Consider the following 19,258-nt stretch of genomic DNA (forward strand, 5'->3'; position numbering starts at 1 on the left):
CTGGACACACGCTCACCATCCACCGTGGTGCATGCTGGACACGCGCTCGCTGTCCGCCGTGGTGCGTGCTGGACACGCAGCTACAGAGCATTCAAAATGTGACACAGTGCAGCTGAGGAGCTGAGTTTTTCATTTTGTTTCATTTAAATTTAAAAACTGGTAGTTCAGTTATTGGAAAACTTTTAAGTATGTTTGGGACAGCTTGAGTATGTGAATCTACTTTTTCAGCTGGAAATTTGACGGATCTGTGTATAAATCAAGTAATTCCCATGACATTTAGTGCTGTACATGTAAAGGGCACATTGGGTTTTTGAAGACTTACTGCATAAAAGGGACGTAAACTAGCTTATTAATAATTTTTTACTTTGATTATATGTTGAAATGATAATATTTTGGACCTGTTACATTAAAACGTATTATTAAAAGTTAATTGCTCTTTTTACTTTTTAAAACGTGGCTGCTAGACTATATAAAGTTGCATGTCTGGCTCATACCGCATTTCTATCGGGCAGCACTGCTCCAAGCGGTTTCCAAGAACCAAGCCCTTAGATTTGGCAAGACGGTCCTCTCAGGATTCATATGAACGTGCCTTTTCCAGATCTCTTTGTTTTAACCATCCATCTGTAGAGAGCATTGTTAGGGTTGGCAAGGTCAAGAAACCCATTTTCCTGTTCCATTGAATTATACTGTTTCATGCCTGTCAAAAAGCGGACAGCTAAGCAGCTGCGTGGCCATGTTTAACCCAGTGATTTGTCAGTCATGAATCGAGCACCAGCACTGCAGAGACCTTGGTGATGGAAGACAGATGAATGCTGGTGTCCTAACCCAAGGAGCTCACCGTTCAGTGAGGGAGACAGACAGTGCATCACTCAAGTACAAGGCAGTGTTCCGGGAGTGTGAGGATGGGATGAATTCTAACGGGAAGACTCTGGAGCAGAGGTTTTCAAATGTTAGCATTTAAAGCGAGCCTTATGGGTACAGGGGAGAACAACATTCTCAACATAGGGAAACCTTCAGCAAAGTGGTGGGGATAGCTAACAGAGGTGAAGGAGCTCTAGTGGCACAGTGGTTAAGAACCTGGCTGCTAACAAAAAGACCAGCAGTTCGAATCCACTGGCCGCTCCTTGGAATGCCAGTGGGGCAGTTCTACTCTGTCCTGTAGGTTCACTATGAGTTGGAATTGACTCAACAAGCAAGGGGGTTGGTTTTAGTTTTTAATAGGTGAAAGTGCTGGGATAAGGATGAATTTCTTTTTTTTTTTTGGCTTTAACAAAGAGAAATTTATTTTCTCACGGTCTGATAGGTTACAAGTCCAAATTCAGGGCATTGGCTCCAGGGGAAGGCTTCTTTCTCTGTTGACTCTGGAGGAAGGTCCTTGTCCTCAATCTTCACCTGGTCGAGGAGCTTCTCAGGCGCAGGGACCCCGTGTCCAAAGGATGCGCTTTGCTCCTGGTGCTGCTTTCTTGGTGGTATGAGGTCCCCCACTCTCTGCTTGCTTCCCTTTCGTTTTATCTCTTGAAAGATTAAAGGTGGTGCAGGCCACACCCCAGGGAAACCCCCTTTACCTTGGATCAGGGAGGCGACCTGAGTGGGGGTGGTGTTACAACCCCACCCTAATCCTTTTAACATAAAAGTAAAGTCACAAAATGAAGGATGACCACTCAATACTGGGAAGCATGGCCTAACCAAGTTGATACATATTTTGGGGGGACACAATTCAATCTGTGACAGGGATGAATTTCTTTATAATGCCAATCTCAAAAATTTAGGTATATTTAAATTTCTTTTCTCTCTAGGATTCCAAAGATTCTTCTCTTCTGGAGAGTGATAAAAAACGGAAAGGCAGGCTAAAGAACAAAGGAGGCAAAAGGAAGAAGGAAGATCTTCAGGAAGCAGATGGAGAAGTAGAAACTGTCTTGCAAAAGAAAGGTGAGATGCGTGTTTTCTGGGTGGTCCTGTTTGCTAGAGAGAAGGAATCTCTCCCATGCTGTTTTGCTTGGGGAGTTCTCTATATGCAGAGACTTTTTTTTTTTAATAATTTTTGTTGTGCTTTTAGTGAAAGTTTACAGATCAAGTCAGTCTCTCACACAAAAACCCATACACAACTTACTACATACTCCCAATTACTTCCCCCCCACATGAGACAGCCCGCTTCCTCCTTCCGGTCTCTCTTTTCGTGACCATTTTGCCAGCTTCTAAGCCCCTCTACCCTTGCATCTTCCCTCCAGGCGGGAGATGCCAACATTGTCTCAAGTGTCCACCCGAACCAGTAGCTCACACCTCACCAGCATCCCTCTCCCACCCATTGTTCAGTCCAATCCATGTCTGATAAGCTGGCTTTGGGGATGGTTTCTGTAGTGGGCCGACAGAAGGTCTGGGGGCCATGATCACCGGAGTCCTTCCAGCCTCAGTCAGACCATTAAGTCTGGTCTTTTTATGAGAATTTGGGGTCTGCATCCCACTGCTGTCCTGCACCCCCAGGGGTTCTCTGTTGTGTTCCCTGTCAGTGCAGTCATTGGTTGTGGCCGGGCACCATCTAGTTCTTTTGGTCTCAGGATGATGTAGTCTGTGGTTCATGTAGCCCTTTCTGTCTCTTGGGCTCGTTATCATCCTGTGTTCTTGGTGTTCTTCATTCTCCTTTAATCCAGGTGGGTTGAGACTCATTGAAGCAATCTTAGATGGCTGGTTGCTAGCTATATGCAGAGACTTTTATTAAAAAATATTTCAGCGTCTAATGGACCTTTGTTTTCTTAAAGATTAGCAAATTAATTATGAATTATTACTGAATTATCCCTAGTCTTTTCACCTCCACCCTCTTCTGCTTGGCAGCTAAAGCCAGGGGGCTAGAATTGCAGATCTCCAATGTGAAGTTCGAAGATGTTGGGGGCAATGATGGGACGCTAAAGGTTAGTTCAAGTGCAGAATTCTACATCAAATGGGTATATTGCTAACCTATCATAGGAACAAACCCTACTTCTTTGTTTTTAAAATGAGCTGAGTATAGCAAAGGAAACTGGGAAAGTGAGAGGGGCACACCTGACCTGTATCATGCAAGGCGTTGAGGGGTAAATGAAGCTTGCTCTCTTTATTCATAGGGTCACTCTGAGTCAGAATTGACTTGACAGCAACAGGTTTGGATTTTTGGAAACCCTGGTGGCATAGTGGTTAAGAGCTATGGCTGCTAACCAAAAGGTTGGCAGTTTGAATCCACCAGGTACTCCTTGGAAACTCTAAGGGGCAGTTCTATTCTGTCCTGTAGGGTTGCTATGAGTCGGAATCGACTTGACAGCGGCAGGTTTGGTTTGGTTTTTTTAACTTTACCTTTCTCACCATTTTAATTATAGTGTATTAAGATACATACTTTATCAGTAATGTATTGATAGTACTAGAATAATGGTTACTATTTATTTTTAATCTCAACTCTGTTCCAGTTACCATGCAAGTTACTTTTTGTTATATCTGCAAGATACATTATTTAAAAACAAAAACAAGCAAAGAAAAAATTGCCATCGAGTCAGTTCTGACTTACGGCAGCCCCCTTGTGTTGTCAGAGTAGAGCTGTGCTCTGTAGGGTTTTCAGTGGCTGCTTTTTCGTAAGTAGGTCAAGTACCAGGCTCTTCTTCCGAGGTGCTCCTGAGCGGACAGTTCTCCAACCTAGCTGTTAGCAGCTGAGCATGTTAACCATTTGATTATTACAGCCTATGAAATCGGAGCTTAGAAAGGTTTGGTGACTTGCCTGCAGTCCCATTAAGGACCAGAACTGAGATTCAAACCCAGGTCTAAAGCCTGTTGTCTCTCTCTATGTTTTGCTCCTTCAGAGAACAGGGATTTAATTCTACTTTGTTATTTCACTCAAAATTCGAAAGATGTTTTTCTTGTTTATTCCCCCCAGGAAGTCTGCAAGGTGCTCGTACACATGCGTCACCCGGAGGTGTACCAGCATTTGGGCGTTGTCCCCCCTCGGGGAGTGCTCCTTCACGGACCGCCAGGCTGTGGGAAGACTTTACTTGCACGTGCAATTGCTGGGGTGAGGCTTGCTGACACTGGCACGCTTTCCTTATTTTTATTGTTTATTGTTTGTTGTTTTTTCTCTTTGATCAACTTCAACTAGACTTGTCATCCCTCAGGAGGAGGAGGTGGCAGTAAGAAGTGATCCCCTTCTCATTTTACCTCTTTCATGCAATACGTTTTTTAAAAAATACGTCCAGTTTTTATTTATATGCAAGGATTGGGTGCGAAGTTGAAATAATATAGCCACAAACAATCTCCCTTCCTTTTTTTTAGTATGTAGTTTATTTTTTAGTTAGTTCTCTTAACAATGATTTCCCTTTAAGCCAGTGGTCTCAAGAGCAGTAAAATAAGAAAACCAAAGATTATATTTTTTCTAGAGCTAAGTTTATTTAAAATTTCAATTCAGAGTTATGTTCTTATACTTTTTAGTATTAAAATAGCCTTTCTTTCCAAACTGGTGATAATAGATACTTACTTGGCAAAATATAAATTCAGCAATCTTATTTTAGCCTGTCAGATTTTTCAGGAATTATATTGAAGAGTGAACTACAAAATGTCCAGGTGACTTCAGTTAGAAAAATTGCATACCATTCCGGTCAGTAATAGACTAGTGCTCTCTGAAAGAAAATAAGTTATAGAGGCACTTGATGGTTTTGTTTCGTTTATTGAACAAATCTTTATTGTCTGCTGCATGTCAGATACTGGGATATATTGGTAAGTCCAACAAACCCAGTTCTTACTTTGAGGGGTTCTCAGTCTGTGTATGAGACAGATGTTAAATACTCATACAGATAAATATTGCACAGAGTTACAGTTACACTAAGTGGAAGACAGAAAAGTGCAGAGTGCTGTGTGCTGTATAGTTGAGATACCCCAGTTAGATTTGGTAATCTAGGAAAATGTAGCTGAGGAAGTAAAATTTCAGGGTAGCTGACGAATGAGTAAGAGTTAGCCAGACTTGTTGCCATTTATACCGGTGGGACAACAGTAGATTCTCTTCCTTGTCCTAAAGGGCCTGCTTTCTCTGTCTAGTAATTTGCTGTCTCTAAGTTAGGGTAGAGAAATGTCAGTAGGCTATGTGGGGACAGCTGTGTCACAAGCCCTGCTACTTCCTATTCAGCAGATTAATGAACAGGTACAATTATTTTGCTCAGCTCTAAGTAGAGGAATGCATACATCATGAGATTCAAGACACTTTATTCAGAAGAGATAATAACAAAGTTCCATAGTGACATCTGTGAAGTAAAAACAGATAGAAGGTGTCTCATTAATGTGTTTAATTAAAACCCATAGATTTTTAATGTTTTTCATTGGATCCACACAGAAGGATAAAGTTTATCAGAAAATGAGTCTGATTTAAAAAATGTTATTTCGAGAGGGTACTGGATAAGGAGAACATAGGAAAGTTAAAATTTCACCGTTGTCTTACGTACTTGTTAATAGGAACTTGACTTGCCACTTCTGAAAGTAGCTGCTACAGAGGTTGTGTCTGGAGTGTCTGGAGAATCTGAACAGAAGCTGAGGGAACTATTCGAACAAGCGGTGGTGAGTCAACTAATGACTTTAATGTCAGGTTGTCACATGTTGTGAGATTATATTAACGACGCTGTTTTCTCTAAAATTAGTATCTGTTAACCCATTCATTGGCCATTCTTTTGCAAACATGGTAATTTGCTGCTCATGATGGTTAAATATTTAAAGTAGATTTAATAATACAGATTGTAATACAGAACATATTATCTTTGCGATATTTTTATTCACTTTTACTGTCCTCAATTTAGGTTTGACAAAACAATTTACAAGCAATGTGTACATTTTTTTACTGTTTAGGATTCACATTAGAAAAGCAGTTATAGAAATGTCAAGGTAAACTCTTCTCTGTATAATTGAAGCTGTGAAAAGCTAATTCTATAACCAGACTAAGTATAGATTGGAGCTTACCCTAATTTCAGTTCACGTTGCTAAACCTGGGAGTTTAAGGACTTGCCAGGACGATGACGTTTGTGTCCAGTACAGTTCTATCTTCAGTATAGTGTAGTGGTTAAACGTCTGTACTTTCAAGTCAGAAAGCTGGCTTCATATCCCTTGTTGCCACATACTGTTTGTGTGATCTTGGACAAGAGACTTGACCACTCTAGCTCGATTTCCTTACTACTAACCTGGGGTGATAGTAATACCAGGATCTCGTGAGGTTTTTGAGAGGATTAACTGAGAGGATTTTTCTAGAAGCTTAATGTAGTGCTTAGCACACACTTATTACATTGTGCACATTTTCACAGCCACCATTCATCACTATGGCTGATGAATAAAAAATGATAAAAGTTCAATTTTATACCATTATTTGTACACAAAATAGGTAGAGGCGGATAAACACGGCCAATACAACTATAAAGGCTGATACAAAATTAGAAAAGAAATTGTATTTTAGCAGAAACTGAGAAAATATTTTACAAAATAGCAAGAAGGAGGGGCCGCCTACTTGGTTTAACATGAAGACCAACGAAGCTGAAAAAGACGTGGGTACCGTAGGTGGTGAAAGGGCGGAAGGGAAGTGTGTGCAAAGCAAGCTAAACTCCTTCAGGTGGTTCCTGGTTTTCACAATGAGCTTGTTTTCACTGTTAAGGATAAGTAGTAAATTTTGTGTTTGGTAAACACAATGATGAATGAAGATAAAGAGACAAATTGTGTCTTTAGGTTGTTAGTTCTGTGTTTAAACGTCCCTCTGTATTTGTTATCAAACCAGTGTAGTGCCTGGCAGTAGATGCCCAATAAATAACGTGGTCTAGTTCCCACCCTTTCGGGCCCCTGGTTACATAATGAAAGTGAATACAATGAATAAAGTGAATACGGTGAGCAAGATGGTCATATCAGATCAACTGTCCTTTGTTGAAAACTATGCTTTCTTAAGGCTGAATCCTGATGACCGTCACTTATTCTTTCTTCTTCTTTTCCCCACATTTCCAGATCACTGTCAGATACCAATGTGCTTACTTTCTAGAGACTTTTGCCCTCTGTAACTTTACTCCTTTGTTACTGGGCAGTGCATCCAGCAGCCATAGGTGCTCCTTAGCAAACATTGTCGTGAGGTTTAGGGAAGGAGCAAGCTAGTGATGGGCCAGACGTCTTTCTCTGTAAAATGTGGTGGTCCTCATGGTTTTGGGCTGTTTTAGCCAGGCTGGCAGTGTGGATCTTAGCAATCCTTCCCACTCCTACCACTAAGTAACCGAGAATGAACTGTGCTTTGGACTGTAAATCCAGATTTTTTACTTAAAATTTTCATTTTAACTAGTTGTTACGTCTTCACTTATTCTTCCTGAACCCACTTATTTCTAAAAAAAGACTGAGAGCGATTGTAACTCACACTGACATACTGGAGGTTTTACTTGCTTCCTCGTCCAATATGGTCTTTAAAACAAGCTTCTGGTGCATAAGGTCCTCTTAAAGCAGATTGCACAGAAAAGCTCGCATATTTTTATGTTGGTAGAAACACTCATATAAAATTTTGTAGTAAGCTTGGGTTTTCTAGTTTAAGGTTTATGATCTTATTGTTTGTAGAATGACATTTCATAGCGTAGCAAATGTGTGTCATTTACAGAAGAATTTCAGTAGATTTATCATCACAAAACATGAAAAAATTGTAAATGCGTTAACCTGTGTGCAGCCTCTTACTGTCCTCTTTTAAGCACCTTGGTACTCAGATAAAAATCAGAAGTAACATGTGAACTGCTACCGTCTTTAAATGTTGTTCTTCTACGTTATTCTTTCGGTGAGTCATCGCTAACCTTTAAGATTTTAAAAAATGTGTATACTTAACTGTGGTTAAGCACTCGACTGCTAACTGAAAGGTCGTGGTTTGAACCCACCAGCTGCTGTGCGGGATAAAGATGTGGCAGTTTGTTTCCGTAAAGATTACAGCCTTGGAAACCCTGTGGGGAGTTCACCCCTGCCCTACAGGGTCACTGTGAGTTGGAATCAACTCGATGGCAATGGGTTTGGTTTTCGTTTATATACGTAACTACGCTGCAGTATAAAATAGAGAACGTATTTATGATTGTCTTGTGATACTCTTATTTCTAGTCAAATGCACCGTGCATCCTTTTTATCGATGAAATCGATGCTATTACCCCCAAAAGAGAAGTTGCTTCAAAAGATATGGAACGAAGAATTGTAGCCCAGCTCCTTACCTGCATGGATGGTCAGTTTAAAATAATAAGTTCATTTTAAGATAATAATATCAGTAATAGTAAGTAATATATATAAATATTATAAAACATTCAAATGGAGTAGAACTCAAATAGTGTAGAAAACAAGTCTTTTTCACTTCATAAGATATTACCGCTGTTAAGTTTTATCTTAGTTTTTTTTTTTAATGCATTTAACGTACATACGTACATATACTAATGTGTTGTTTTGCTTTTTACACAACTGAGATTGCACCAGAAACCCTGGTGGAGTAGTGGTTAAGAGCTCGGCTGCTAACCAAAGGCTGGCCGTTTGAATCTACCAGGCATTCCTTGGAAACTCTGTGGGGCACTTCTGTTCTGTCCTGTAGAGTCACTATGAGTCAGAATCAACTTGACGGCAACGGGTTTGGTTTTTGGTTTAGGACTGTACCATACAGATTTTTCTATAACTTGCTGTTTGTACCTTACCCGTCCGTCTTGGAAATGTTGCCATTTTTACTGCTTTTTAACATCTGCTTGGTATTCTGTGGGATAGCTTAACTATCTGGTATTCAGGCATTCCCATTTGATGAACGCTTATTTTCCATTTTTTTGTGTTAAAACAAGCTGTAGGGAACATCCCTAAATGGATTTTTTTGTGCACATGTATTTCTGTAAGATAAATACTGGAAATTGAATTGATGGTCGAAGAGTGTACATTTTACATTTCTGTAGAAACTGGCTCATTGCCTTCTGAAAAGACTTTGTAGTTTACATTTTCACCAATAGTATGAGAGGCTCCCTTTTTTCAGATCCTTGGCCACATTGGATGTCATCAGTTATTTTAATTTTCCCGTCTGATGGATAAAAAGTGGTATATCAGTTTGTTTTAGTATGCATCATTTCCCTGACTCCTATGGTGGTTGAACATCTTTCCATATTTTTTCTGGCCATTTGTATCATCTCTGAATTGACTTTTCTCATCTTTTACCTATTGTTCTATTGAGTTATCTTTTAAGAATTGATTTGAAAGAGTTTTTTAATGTTATGGAAACAGATCCTTTGTTGTATATTGCAGTTCCCTCCTTCCTGTCTGTAACTTGTTTTGTCATTTTGTTTCATGATTTCTAAGTAAAAATTAGGGGGAGAAGGGATTAGCACCACTGGAACTTTGGAGCTAGGTCCTGCCCACTTTGAGATAGTACATGTTTTGTGTACGTATAACAATTTGACATAGTACATGCTTTGTGTTTCTTATGGTGCCAAGTTATAAGTTGCTTATTCTGATGTTTTATCATTATCTAAAATGTTCTTGACATGTCTTTAAGGCCTATATTCGGAATTGCTGTATTTTCCCGAACCTACATTGTCATCGGAAACCCTGGTGGTGTAGTGGTTAAGTGCTACAGCTGCTAACCAAAGGGTCGGCAGTTCGAATCCGCCAGGCGCTTCTTGGAAACTCCATGGGGCAGTTCTACTCTGTCCTATAGGGTCGCTATGAGTCAGAATCGACTCGACAGCACTGGGTACTGGGTACGTTGTCATCAGCTGTAAGTGACATCATTTTTTTTACATACCTTGAAAACCCCCCCAAAATAAATAAATAAAACCCCAAACCTGTTGCTGTCAAGTTAATTCCAACTCATAGCAACCCTATAGGACGGAGTAGAACTGCCCCATAGGGTTTCCATGGAGCAGCTGGTGGATTCCAACTGCTGATCTTTTGGTTAGCAGCCAAGCTCTTAATCACAGTGCCACCAGGGCTCCTCTACTACATGTTCAGAAGTATTATTTGAATTACTTTTGCAGAACACAGACATTATCAGAAAAGCCTTTTATGACTTCCAGTTAGATAAAGAATATACTATAAATTTTTCATAGCTTGGCTGTTAGAGTACCTAAGGAACATCATGTTGTTGTTGTTAGGTGCCGTTGAGTTGGTTCCGGCTCACAGCAACCCTGTGCAGAACAGAGTAAAGCACTGCACAGTCCTGCACCATCCTCACAATCGTTATGCATGAATCCATTGTTGCAGCCACTGTGTCAGTCCATCTCGTTGAGGGACTTCCTCTTTTTCGCAGACTTTCTGCTTTACCAAGCGTGATGTCCTCTTTCGATAACATTTCCATAGTATGTGAGACAAAGTCGCGCCATCCTTACTTCTAAGGAGCATTCTGGCTGTATCTATTCCTAGACAGCTTTGTTCTTCTGGCAGTATGTGGTATGTTCAGCTTTGCCAGCACCATAAAGCAAAGGTGTCAGTTCTTCTTTGGTCTTCCTTATTCATTGTTCAGCTTTCCCATGCATATGAGGTGACTGAAAATATTGTGGCTTGGGTCAGTACACCTTAGTCCTCAAGGTTACATCCCTTTTTTTTTTTGAACACTATAAGAAGGTTTTTTACAGCAGGGTTGCTTAATGCAGTGTGTCTTTTGATTTCTTGAGTGCTCTTCCGTGGGCATTGATTGTGGATCCAAGTAAAATGAAACCCTTGACAACTTAAGTCTTTTCTCTGTTTATCATGATGTTGCTTACTGGTCCAGTTGTGAAGGTTTTTGTTTTTTTGTATGTTGACGTGCAGTCAGTACTGAAGGCTGTGGTCTTTCATCTTCATGAGTAAGTGCATCAAGTCCTCTTCACTTTCAGCAAGCAAGGTTGTTAATTTGTTTTCTGCCAATCCTGATGCAGATAGTCCAGCTTCTCATACTATTTGCTCAGCATACAGGTTGAATAAGTATGGTGAAAAGATACAACCCTGAGGGACACCTCTTCTGACTTTAAACCACACAGTTTCCCAACTGCCTTTTGGTCTATGTACAGGTTCCTCGTGAGCACAATTAAGTCTTCTGGAATTTCCATTCTTGATAGTGTTATCAGTAATTCGTTATAATTCACACAGTCGAATGCCTTTGCATAGTTAATAAAACACAGGTAAACTTCTTCCTGGTATTCTCTGCTTTCAGCCAGGATCCATCTGACATCAGCAATGATATTCTTCGTTCCACATCCTCTTCTCAGTCTGGCTTAAACTTCGGGCAGTTCCCTTTCAGTGTACTGCTGCAACCACTTTGAAGGATCTTCAGCAAAATTTTACTTGTGTGTGAGATTAATGGTATTGTTCAATAATTTCCGCCTTCTGTTGGACCACCTTTCTTTGGAATGGGCACAACTGTGGATCTTTTCCAGTCACTTGGCCAGGAAGCTGTCTTACAAATTTCTTGACTGAGGCAAGTGAGCACCTCCAGCGCTGCATTGGTTTGTTGAAGTATCTCAGTTGGTATTCCATCAATTCCTGGAGCCTTATTTTTCACTGTTGCCTTCAGTGTAGCTTGGACTTCTTCCTTCAGTACCATTGGTCTTGATCCTATCCTACCTCCTGAAAAATGCTTGAACGTTGACCAGTTCTTTTTGATACAGTGACTCTGTGTATTCCTTCCATCTTCTTTTGGTGCTTCCTTCCTCGTCAGTATTTTCCCTGTAGAGTCTTTCAGCATTGCTACTGGAGGCTTTTGCAATGAAGAAGTCATTGAACTTGCAAAATTCTGTCATGCAATGGCCAGCGTTGTTTCTGTCTCCAAAACCGTATTTTCCAACTACCAATCCCTCCTCTTTGTTTCCAACGTTTGCATTTCAGGCACCATTAATTATCAATGCATCTTGATTGCATGTTTGATCAATTTCAGACTCCAGAAGTTGGTAACGATCTTCAGTTCCCTCATCGCTGGCCTTAGTGGTTGGTGTCTAATTTTGAATAATAGTCGTATTAACTGATCTTCCTTGTTGGCGTGTGGATACTGTCCTGTCACTGACAGCGTTGTACTTCAGGGTAGATCTTGAAATGGACTAACATCATACCACCTACCTATTACCTGTGAAGGGGTATAACTGGATTCCCTGCTGCTCAGCGCTGATTCCTTTGAGAGATTTTAGCGCTTATAAGAGATAAACTTCAGGCTTTGCATTCTGTCCATTCCTAAAAACCTGTCACTGGATAAATCAGAGCAACTGAATACCCTTCTGTCTCCCACCTCCCTTCCAAATTAATGCCATTCACCTACTTTGAGAAATACACCACTGTGTCTTCCCCAGAGTCCCTGCGGAGGGGCTGCTCACCTTGACTAAACGTGCCCTGTGTGTTCGCTTCTCTCTCCGTTTACCTGCACTATTTCTTCTACACAGGATTTCATTCACCTATTTTTCTGCTGATTGAAGTCCTACTTACCCTTCAAGGCGTTTCTGAAATATCACCTCCTCCACCAAGCCTTCCCTGATTTCCTCACTCGGAATTTGCAGTATCTTCCAGTGCGCTTCCATAGTGCTTTGTTTGTACTTGGTGTTGCGCTTCACAAAATTTCTTTTATGTGCTGTGTTCTATATGCGTGCTTAATATCTCTCCATAGGCTGTGAACTGCTTGGGAATCACGTTTGTATTTTATTTATCTTCCCCACAGATTGCACATGTTAGAGATTTAGTACACGTCACACGCACACATACGTAGATAAATTGCTGCCAAAATGTGTAATACTTTTCTCTCCAAGCATTTAAACAGTTTGTGTAATTAACATTATTGTCCTGAATGTCAAGTATCTTGTTCCCCACTCATTCTGTGTCTGGCTCTTACTAGATCTGAACAACGTGGCCACTACAGCTCGGGTCCTCGTCATTGGAGCTACTAACCGACCAGACTCATTAGACCCTGCTTTGAGACGCGCAGGAAGGTTTGACCAAGAAATATGCCTGGGTATCCCAGATGAAGCGTCCAGGGAAAGGTATATCCTTCTAGCATGAACTTGGTATACCACTAAGTCATCTGAACTGAATGCCTTGAAAGTGCAGGATGGTAAATATTTTTTAGCCTTTTTCTCCTCTCTTTTTTTTTTTTTTGTACCAGGGAAATTTACTTGGAAAGGAAAAAAACCTATATTAATGTTTAAGAAAGCAATTTAATTTACTTATCAATAGAGCAGTCGTTTCAGGTTTTCTGAAAATCCTTTTGCAGTGATAATGGACTTAGGTATCCACACTTACTCGTCTGGTCTTCCTAACAACGGCTTGCGTTTTTTTGGTTGGCTGAGCAGCTTAGGGACAGTGTCTTGAGCTGTAGGATAGAGCAGTGCTGACTGGTCCCTGTGTAGGTTAAATCTGAGTCCTGTACTTAGTAACCTGCCTGAAGCCGTAAGTCTCATGACAAATAATCAGATGGCAGCCAGAGAGCTGAAAGCCATCCTACTTACTGGACTTGAATGGTAACAGAATAAGAAACCACCAATAGTTAGCTAGCCAAAAATATTTCAGGGGACTTTTCAGGTAGTGGAATAGAAATTTAATAAAGAAATATTCACAAATACCACATTTATAATGGCTTTCATCATAAGTTAAGGACACTAAAATTGGTGTCCATGAACACCAGCAGCTTTTGGGAAAGGTGGTATCCAGTGGAAGAACATGCCATGGGGTCGGGGGGCACGGGAGGAGGTGGACAACAGGGTACTGCATGAAGGTAGGAAGTAAACGTGACCAGTAAACACCATGGGAGGAGGAAGGGTCGGGAGGGGACATATGCTGTCCCTCCCTTTTTCTACTTGATGTTGCTTTACTTTTTATTATTTGGCAGTTTCTTGTTCACCAATTGTATTCATAGTCATCCGTATGTATGCTAATTACATTCCCACACGTGTAATCTTTAAATATAGGATCATATTTGCCAGATTGCTTTACCATCATGTTTACTCCTACAGTAAAATAATGTCATTTAGTATTTAAATTGCTTAGATGTGTTCAGGAAACATGATGAGCATATTAAAAAAAACCTGTTGCTGTCGAGTCAATTCCAACTTCGAGCAGCCCTATCAGACAGAGTAGAACTGCCCCATAGGGTTTCCATGGAGCGGGTGGTGGATTCAAACTGCTGACCTTTTGGTTAGCAGCTGAGGTCTTAACAACTGCAGTGAGCATATAGTATGTGTATATACCATCGTGGTAGGTAATATGGGGAACATAAAAGCATAATAACTCTCTGTTTTCAAGGTGCTTATAATACAGAAAGAGAGAAATAAGGTCTGTACCCTTTAAATATGAGATAACATTTTTTGATCGAGTGCAAACTAATGGTAGAGACATGGTGTTGCCCATCATCCCTACCAGATAAAATCCTCTCTCCATCTACCCAGTATTCCTTCAACAACAAAACTTAAAGGACCTTCATAAATGACCATAATTTTTGTTCTTTATGTTTATCGTTTTTTTCTCTAAATTTTTATTTTGAACAGTTACAACCTTACCGAAAGGTTGAAAGAATAGTACAATAAGTATCTGTATTCCCTTCGGCTAAATGTACCACTTGTTAACATTGTGCCATGTTTATTTTTGCTCACTCTATATAAAAATATACATGTATTATATACCCACTTGCTCCTGTGTGTATTTTTTTTAAACCATTTGAATGTTGAAGACATGGTGCCTTAGCTCTGAATACTTCTCATGTGTAACTGTCATATTCAAGAAATTTAACAGACGACAATGTTGTCTTAATAAATAGTCCATATTCTGATTTTCCCAATTGCTATTTTATTTTTTATGTCTGTTATTTTTGTTTTTTGTTTTACCCAGGATCTAGTCAGGGGTCGCAGCTACTGTTGAGTTGATATGACCCTCTAACCTCCTTTAAGCGTTGTTTCTGGGGGACAGAGCACCCTTACGATGTCGGCATTTTTGAAGTGTCCAGGTGGGGCTTTTGGTAGAACGCCCTGTAATTTAAGTTTATCTGGTTGTTTCCTCGTGGTTAGATTCAGGTTAAACATTTTGGGCAAGAATACTGCATAGATGGTGATGTGACCTCAGAGTATCATTTCAAGAGGTTCGTAGTGTTTGTTGATTTGTATCATCATCGAGGAGGTTAAATTGCATCACTTTGTTAAGAAATTCACCAGAGGTCTCTACTATAAGAGTACTTTGTTCCTTTGAAATTAATGAATAACACATCTGGATACTTTCAGTGTCTGCAGTCACTTACGACTGCTGTTCATCAGTTTGAACCCTCTTTAGTTTCAGAGGCATTCACGTTGGTGTTTTATGTAGGCCGGGATGTCTAGCTAAGTCATGGATGGCGGGGGCAAGAGTTTCATCTGAGACTAAAGAGGGGATTAAATTTTTATTATGTTTAAGGCTACTTGGGGAGAACAGGATCAAAGGCTGAAAGAAGATAGCTCTTGCATATAATTATGAATGAGTATTTTTTTAAGAAGGGGTATTTCTGATTGAGTCTGACAAAAGCAGAATGCAGTTTTCTTATATGCTTTTGTCTAGCTCTGAATGCAAAAACAAAATATATTATTGTGTGCAGATATTAAAGAGTTAATTCTAAAATGGAGAAATTACATAAATAGAATTAGTGTACATTAGTGTACGTTGATACTTATTCTGTATCAGTGGCTCTTAGAGAGAGTCATTCATTAATTGAGGAAGTATTTATGTAAGCACTTGTATACCAAAAGGGCGCATAGCATTAGGCACTTCTGACACTCCTTTAGTGATCAGAAACACAATGAGTACAATAGGAAAAAGACAGGGCCTTAGGGAGAATATATCTGGCGAAGCTAACCTGGTCTGGGATTCTGACAGGCTTCTCTGAGGAAGCTGAGACTTGAAGAATGAAGAGTAATTAATTAATCATTTGATGAAGAGCATATTCTAGGAGGGCATAGCATATAAAGGCCCTGAGATGATGGAATGTTCAGAGTCTCCAGAGAGCTCAGAGAGTGATGGGGAGGTGGGATGTGGAAAGACTAGAGAGTTGTACAGAAGTCAGTTCATATATGCCTTAGACTTGCTCTATATGAGTAGTGGGAAGCAATGAAAGGTTTAAGCAGAACAGTGATGGAAACATTTTTGTTTTGAAAAGATCACTCCAGCTGCAGTGTGAAGAATGAACTACAGGAGAGCAAGGATGGATTCTGGTAGCCAGTGAAAAGGCTATTGTGATATCCAGGGGAGAGATGATAGTGGGTAGGTTTAAGGAAGTGGGAACAAAGATAGATACAGCTGGAGTAATTTGGAGATATTTAGGAAGTAGCATTAATCAGTTATGTTGGTCAATAGAATATGTATGTAGGGACTTGGGGACTGCGAGCAAGAGGGAAATATTCCCAAGTTTCTGACTTAAGCTTCTGTGCAGATGGTTCCTACTGAAGATGGGAAGTACTGAAAGAGAAGCAGGTTTTAGAAGGGGACTTGGAGATGGGTGGAGAAGATGAGATCAGTTGAGTTAGAGATACTTGCAGAATGCCCAGGTAGAAATGTTAGGTTGATAATTGGACAAATGAGTCTGGAGCTCTGAGGAGGTTAAAGATTTGGGAGTCATCAGTGTGTTGATGGTAATTGAAGTTATGAAAGTAAGCAAGATTGTCCAGAGAGAATGTGGAGTACAAACATCAGAGGGCCTAAACAGGCCTGAAGAGGAAAAGCTAATAGGCTAGGGATATAGAAAGAGTAGCCAACCAAGTACTAGGAAAATCAACAGAATGTTGTGAATTGGAGGTCAAAGGGAATGAGTGTTTCCAGAGGAAGAATGAGAGGTCATGCAGATGAGAGGTTAAACAAGGAAGAGTTGAAAATTGTTTGATTTTTGCAACCCAGAGGTCACTTAATGACCTTAACAAAAAGCTATTTAAGTAGAATGATGGGTTTAAAATCCAGGTTAGAATGGTTGAGGAATAATGTGAAGTGAAGAAATGAGAGTAGCAGGCTTCCACAATTTGTTTAAGGGAAGTTTGGCTATGAATGAGAGGAAAGAAGGTGGTAGCTACAGGAGGGTGGGCGATGGGGTATCAGAGGAGGATTTTTTAGGATGGGAGAACCTGAGCATGTTTACATGTTGAGGAGAAGGAGCCAGTGGGAGGAACGGGCTTATGGCAGAAACATAAGCTTATTCAAAGCTTATGTAGAGGTACCAGCCTTAGAATGAGGGCTTGTTGTTGTTGTTGTTGTTGTTGGGTTCCCTCGAGTCAGTTCCAACTCACAGTAACCCCACATACAACAGAACAAAACGTTACCCAGTCCTGCACCATCCTCACAGTCTTTGCTGTGTGAGCCCATTGTTGCAGCCACTATGTCAATCCATCTCATAGAATCTTTCCCTTTTTTTGCAGACCCTCTGATTTTTTCCCTGACTAATGCCCAGCAGTCTAGGTTTAAAAAATTAGGCAAGGAAAAAAAGCAGAGTTGGAATTCTGATAGATGAAAAACAATAGACCATGGGCTGACTTTAAGCTGTAAAAATATGAGTAGTTTGAAGAGGAGGTGGTAAACTGAAGAACCTGTTGAGGTTCAAGGACAGGCATGGAAGTACTGAGCATATAAGCTAGAGGATGGGAGACTGGCAGAGGGTGAGATGTGAGACAGTGATTTCAGAGCTGGAGTAGTTGCTGGTGATGATACGGCCCAGGGTATGGCAGTGAGAGTGGAAGAAGAAAGGAAGTGCTTGAGAAGAGGCTGGGGAGGCATGGGCTGGGGTGGAGAGGCAGTGAATTGGTGCCAAAACGTTGAGTCAGTGAAAGAAATTATCTGTGAATCCCAGCTCTCTCACATTATGTCCTTGTGCCTTGTTGTAGGTATTTAATATGTCCAAGCCTTTATCTAACACCAAAAAACAAAACAAAACAAAACTAGTGCTCTCGAGTCAGTTCCAACTCATAGCAGCCCTGTAGGACAGAGTAGAACTGCCTCATAGGGTTTCCAAGGCGCGGCTGGTAGATTCAAAGTGTCGACCTTTTGGTTAGCAGCCAAACTCTTAACTACTTTGCCACCAGGGCCTCATCTGTAATACAGTAATGATGATAATACCTTACTTTATCTGTAAGATGGTAATATCTAATCTTAAAGGCTTCTCGTAAGGATTGAATTAATGTACCGCGTGGAATGTCTGGCATGTAGAAATGTTCAAAAGTGGTACCTGTTACTGGTATTTTTCTGAACTTTAAAAGCATTTTACATTTTCATGGAAAGTTTTCAGTATACATAAAAGGAGAGATTAACATAATTGTTCTAGTGTTTCCGGCTGCAGAACAAACCACCCCAAAATTTAGTGGCTGAAAGCAACAGCAGTCATTGTCTCTCACAATTTCTGTGGGTCAGGAATTCACAAAAGCCCCAGCTAGATTGATTCTGTGTGGAGCCTTAATGTGGTTGCATTCAGGTGGTAGTTAGAGCAGCTATGGGTGGCCATGAATATCTGTCTGTCTATCTTTATGTCTATCATCTGTCTACCTACCAGTTTACCATCAATCCACCCATCCATCCATCATGTAATCTAACTTCCTTCCATGTCTTCCTTCCTTTCTATCTCTGTTCTTTCCATTCATGCCATCTCAGCGCCTCTCCATTTGGCACCTGTATGGGTTAATTTGGGCTTCCTCATAGCCTGGCGGACTTGGAATGTAGGACCACTTATATGCCAGCTCAGGGGTCCAGCACGGAGATTCCAGTGAACCAGGAGGAAACTGCATTGCCTTTTTTCACCTAGCCAACTGGAAGAGTGTCAAGAATTTGTGGACATGCTTTAAAACTCCCACAATAATGAACCCTCACGTACTTAATACCCAGTCTCAACAATTAACATATTATCAGTCTTAGTTCATCTGTCTCTCACTTTTTTTTTTCCTGGTGTATCTTAAAGCAAATCCTAAGCATTATATTATTTCATCTATAAATACTTCAGTATCTCTAACAGATAAAGACTTTTTTTTTTAATAACATATACACAGTGCCATAGTATACCTACCAAAATAATCCATACTCAGACTTCTCAATTTGTCTCAAATGTCATTGTATAGTTTTAATTTGTCCAAATCATGATGCAGACAAGGTTCAAGTACTGCATTTGTTTAAAATGTTCCTTAAATCTCTTTTAATTTTCTCTTTCTTGGTTGTAGAAAAAGTATGGTTTGTCATTTCTAACAGTTTGTATTTTGCCGACTGCATCCTAATGATCTAGATTAAGCTGTTCCCTGTCCCCTGTATTTCCTGTTAATTGGCAGTTAGATCTAGAGGCTTGATCAAATTCATGTTTTATTTGGAGGGAGAAGGG

The 19,258-nt window shown here is 40.3% G+C and overlaps 1 protein-coding gene across 7 annotated transcripts in view; it reads left to right on the forward strand.

The window, feature by feature from the left end:
* NVL (nuclear VCP like) overlaps window positions 1–19,258 on the forward strand; it is a 133,802-nt gene that overhangs the window by 34,022 nt on the left and 80,522 nt on the right. For all 7 annotated transcript variants that reach the window (XR_010319440.1, XM_064276843.1, XM_003410940.4 and 4 more), the window contains 6 exons: window positions 1,797–1,929; window positions 2,830–2,906; window positions 3,893–4,027; window positions 5,455–5,556; window positions 8,089–8,206; window positions 12,800–12,944. Coding sequence is in view for 6 of the 7 variants with exons in the window: in XM_064276843.1 (XP_064132913.1) it covers window positions 1,797–1,929; window positions 2,830–2,906; window positions 3,893–4,027; window positions 5,455–5,556; window positions 8,089–8,206; window positions 12,800–12,944 (710 nt within the window). In the remaining variant the exon portion in view is untranslated. The remainder of the gene's footprint in view (window positions 1–1,796; window positions 1,930–2,829; window positions 2,907–3,892; window positions 4,028–5,454; window positions 5,557–8,088; window positions 8,207–12,799; window positions 12,945–19,258) is intronic.

Source organism: Loxodonta africana, chromosome 25 (assembly GCF_030014295.1).
Source record: "Loxodonta africana isolate mLoxAfr1 chromosome 25, mLoxAfr1.hap2, whole genome shotgun sequence".
Taxonomy (NCBI): domain Eukaryota; kingdom Metazoa; phylum Chordata; class Mammalia; order Proboscidea; family Elephantidae; genus Loxodonta; species Loxodonta africana.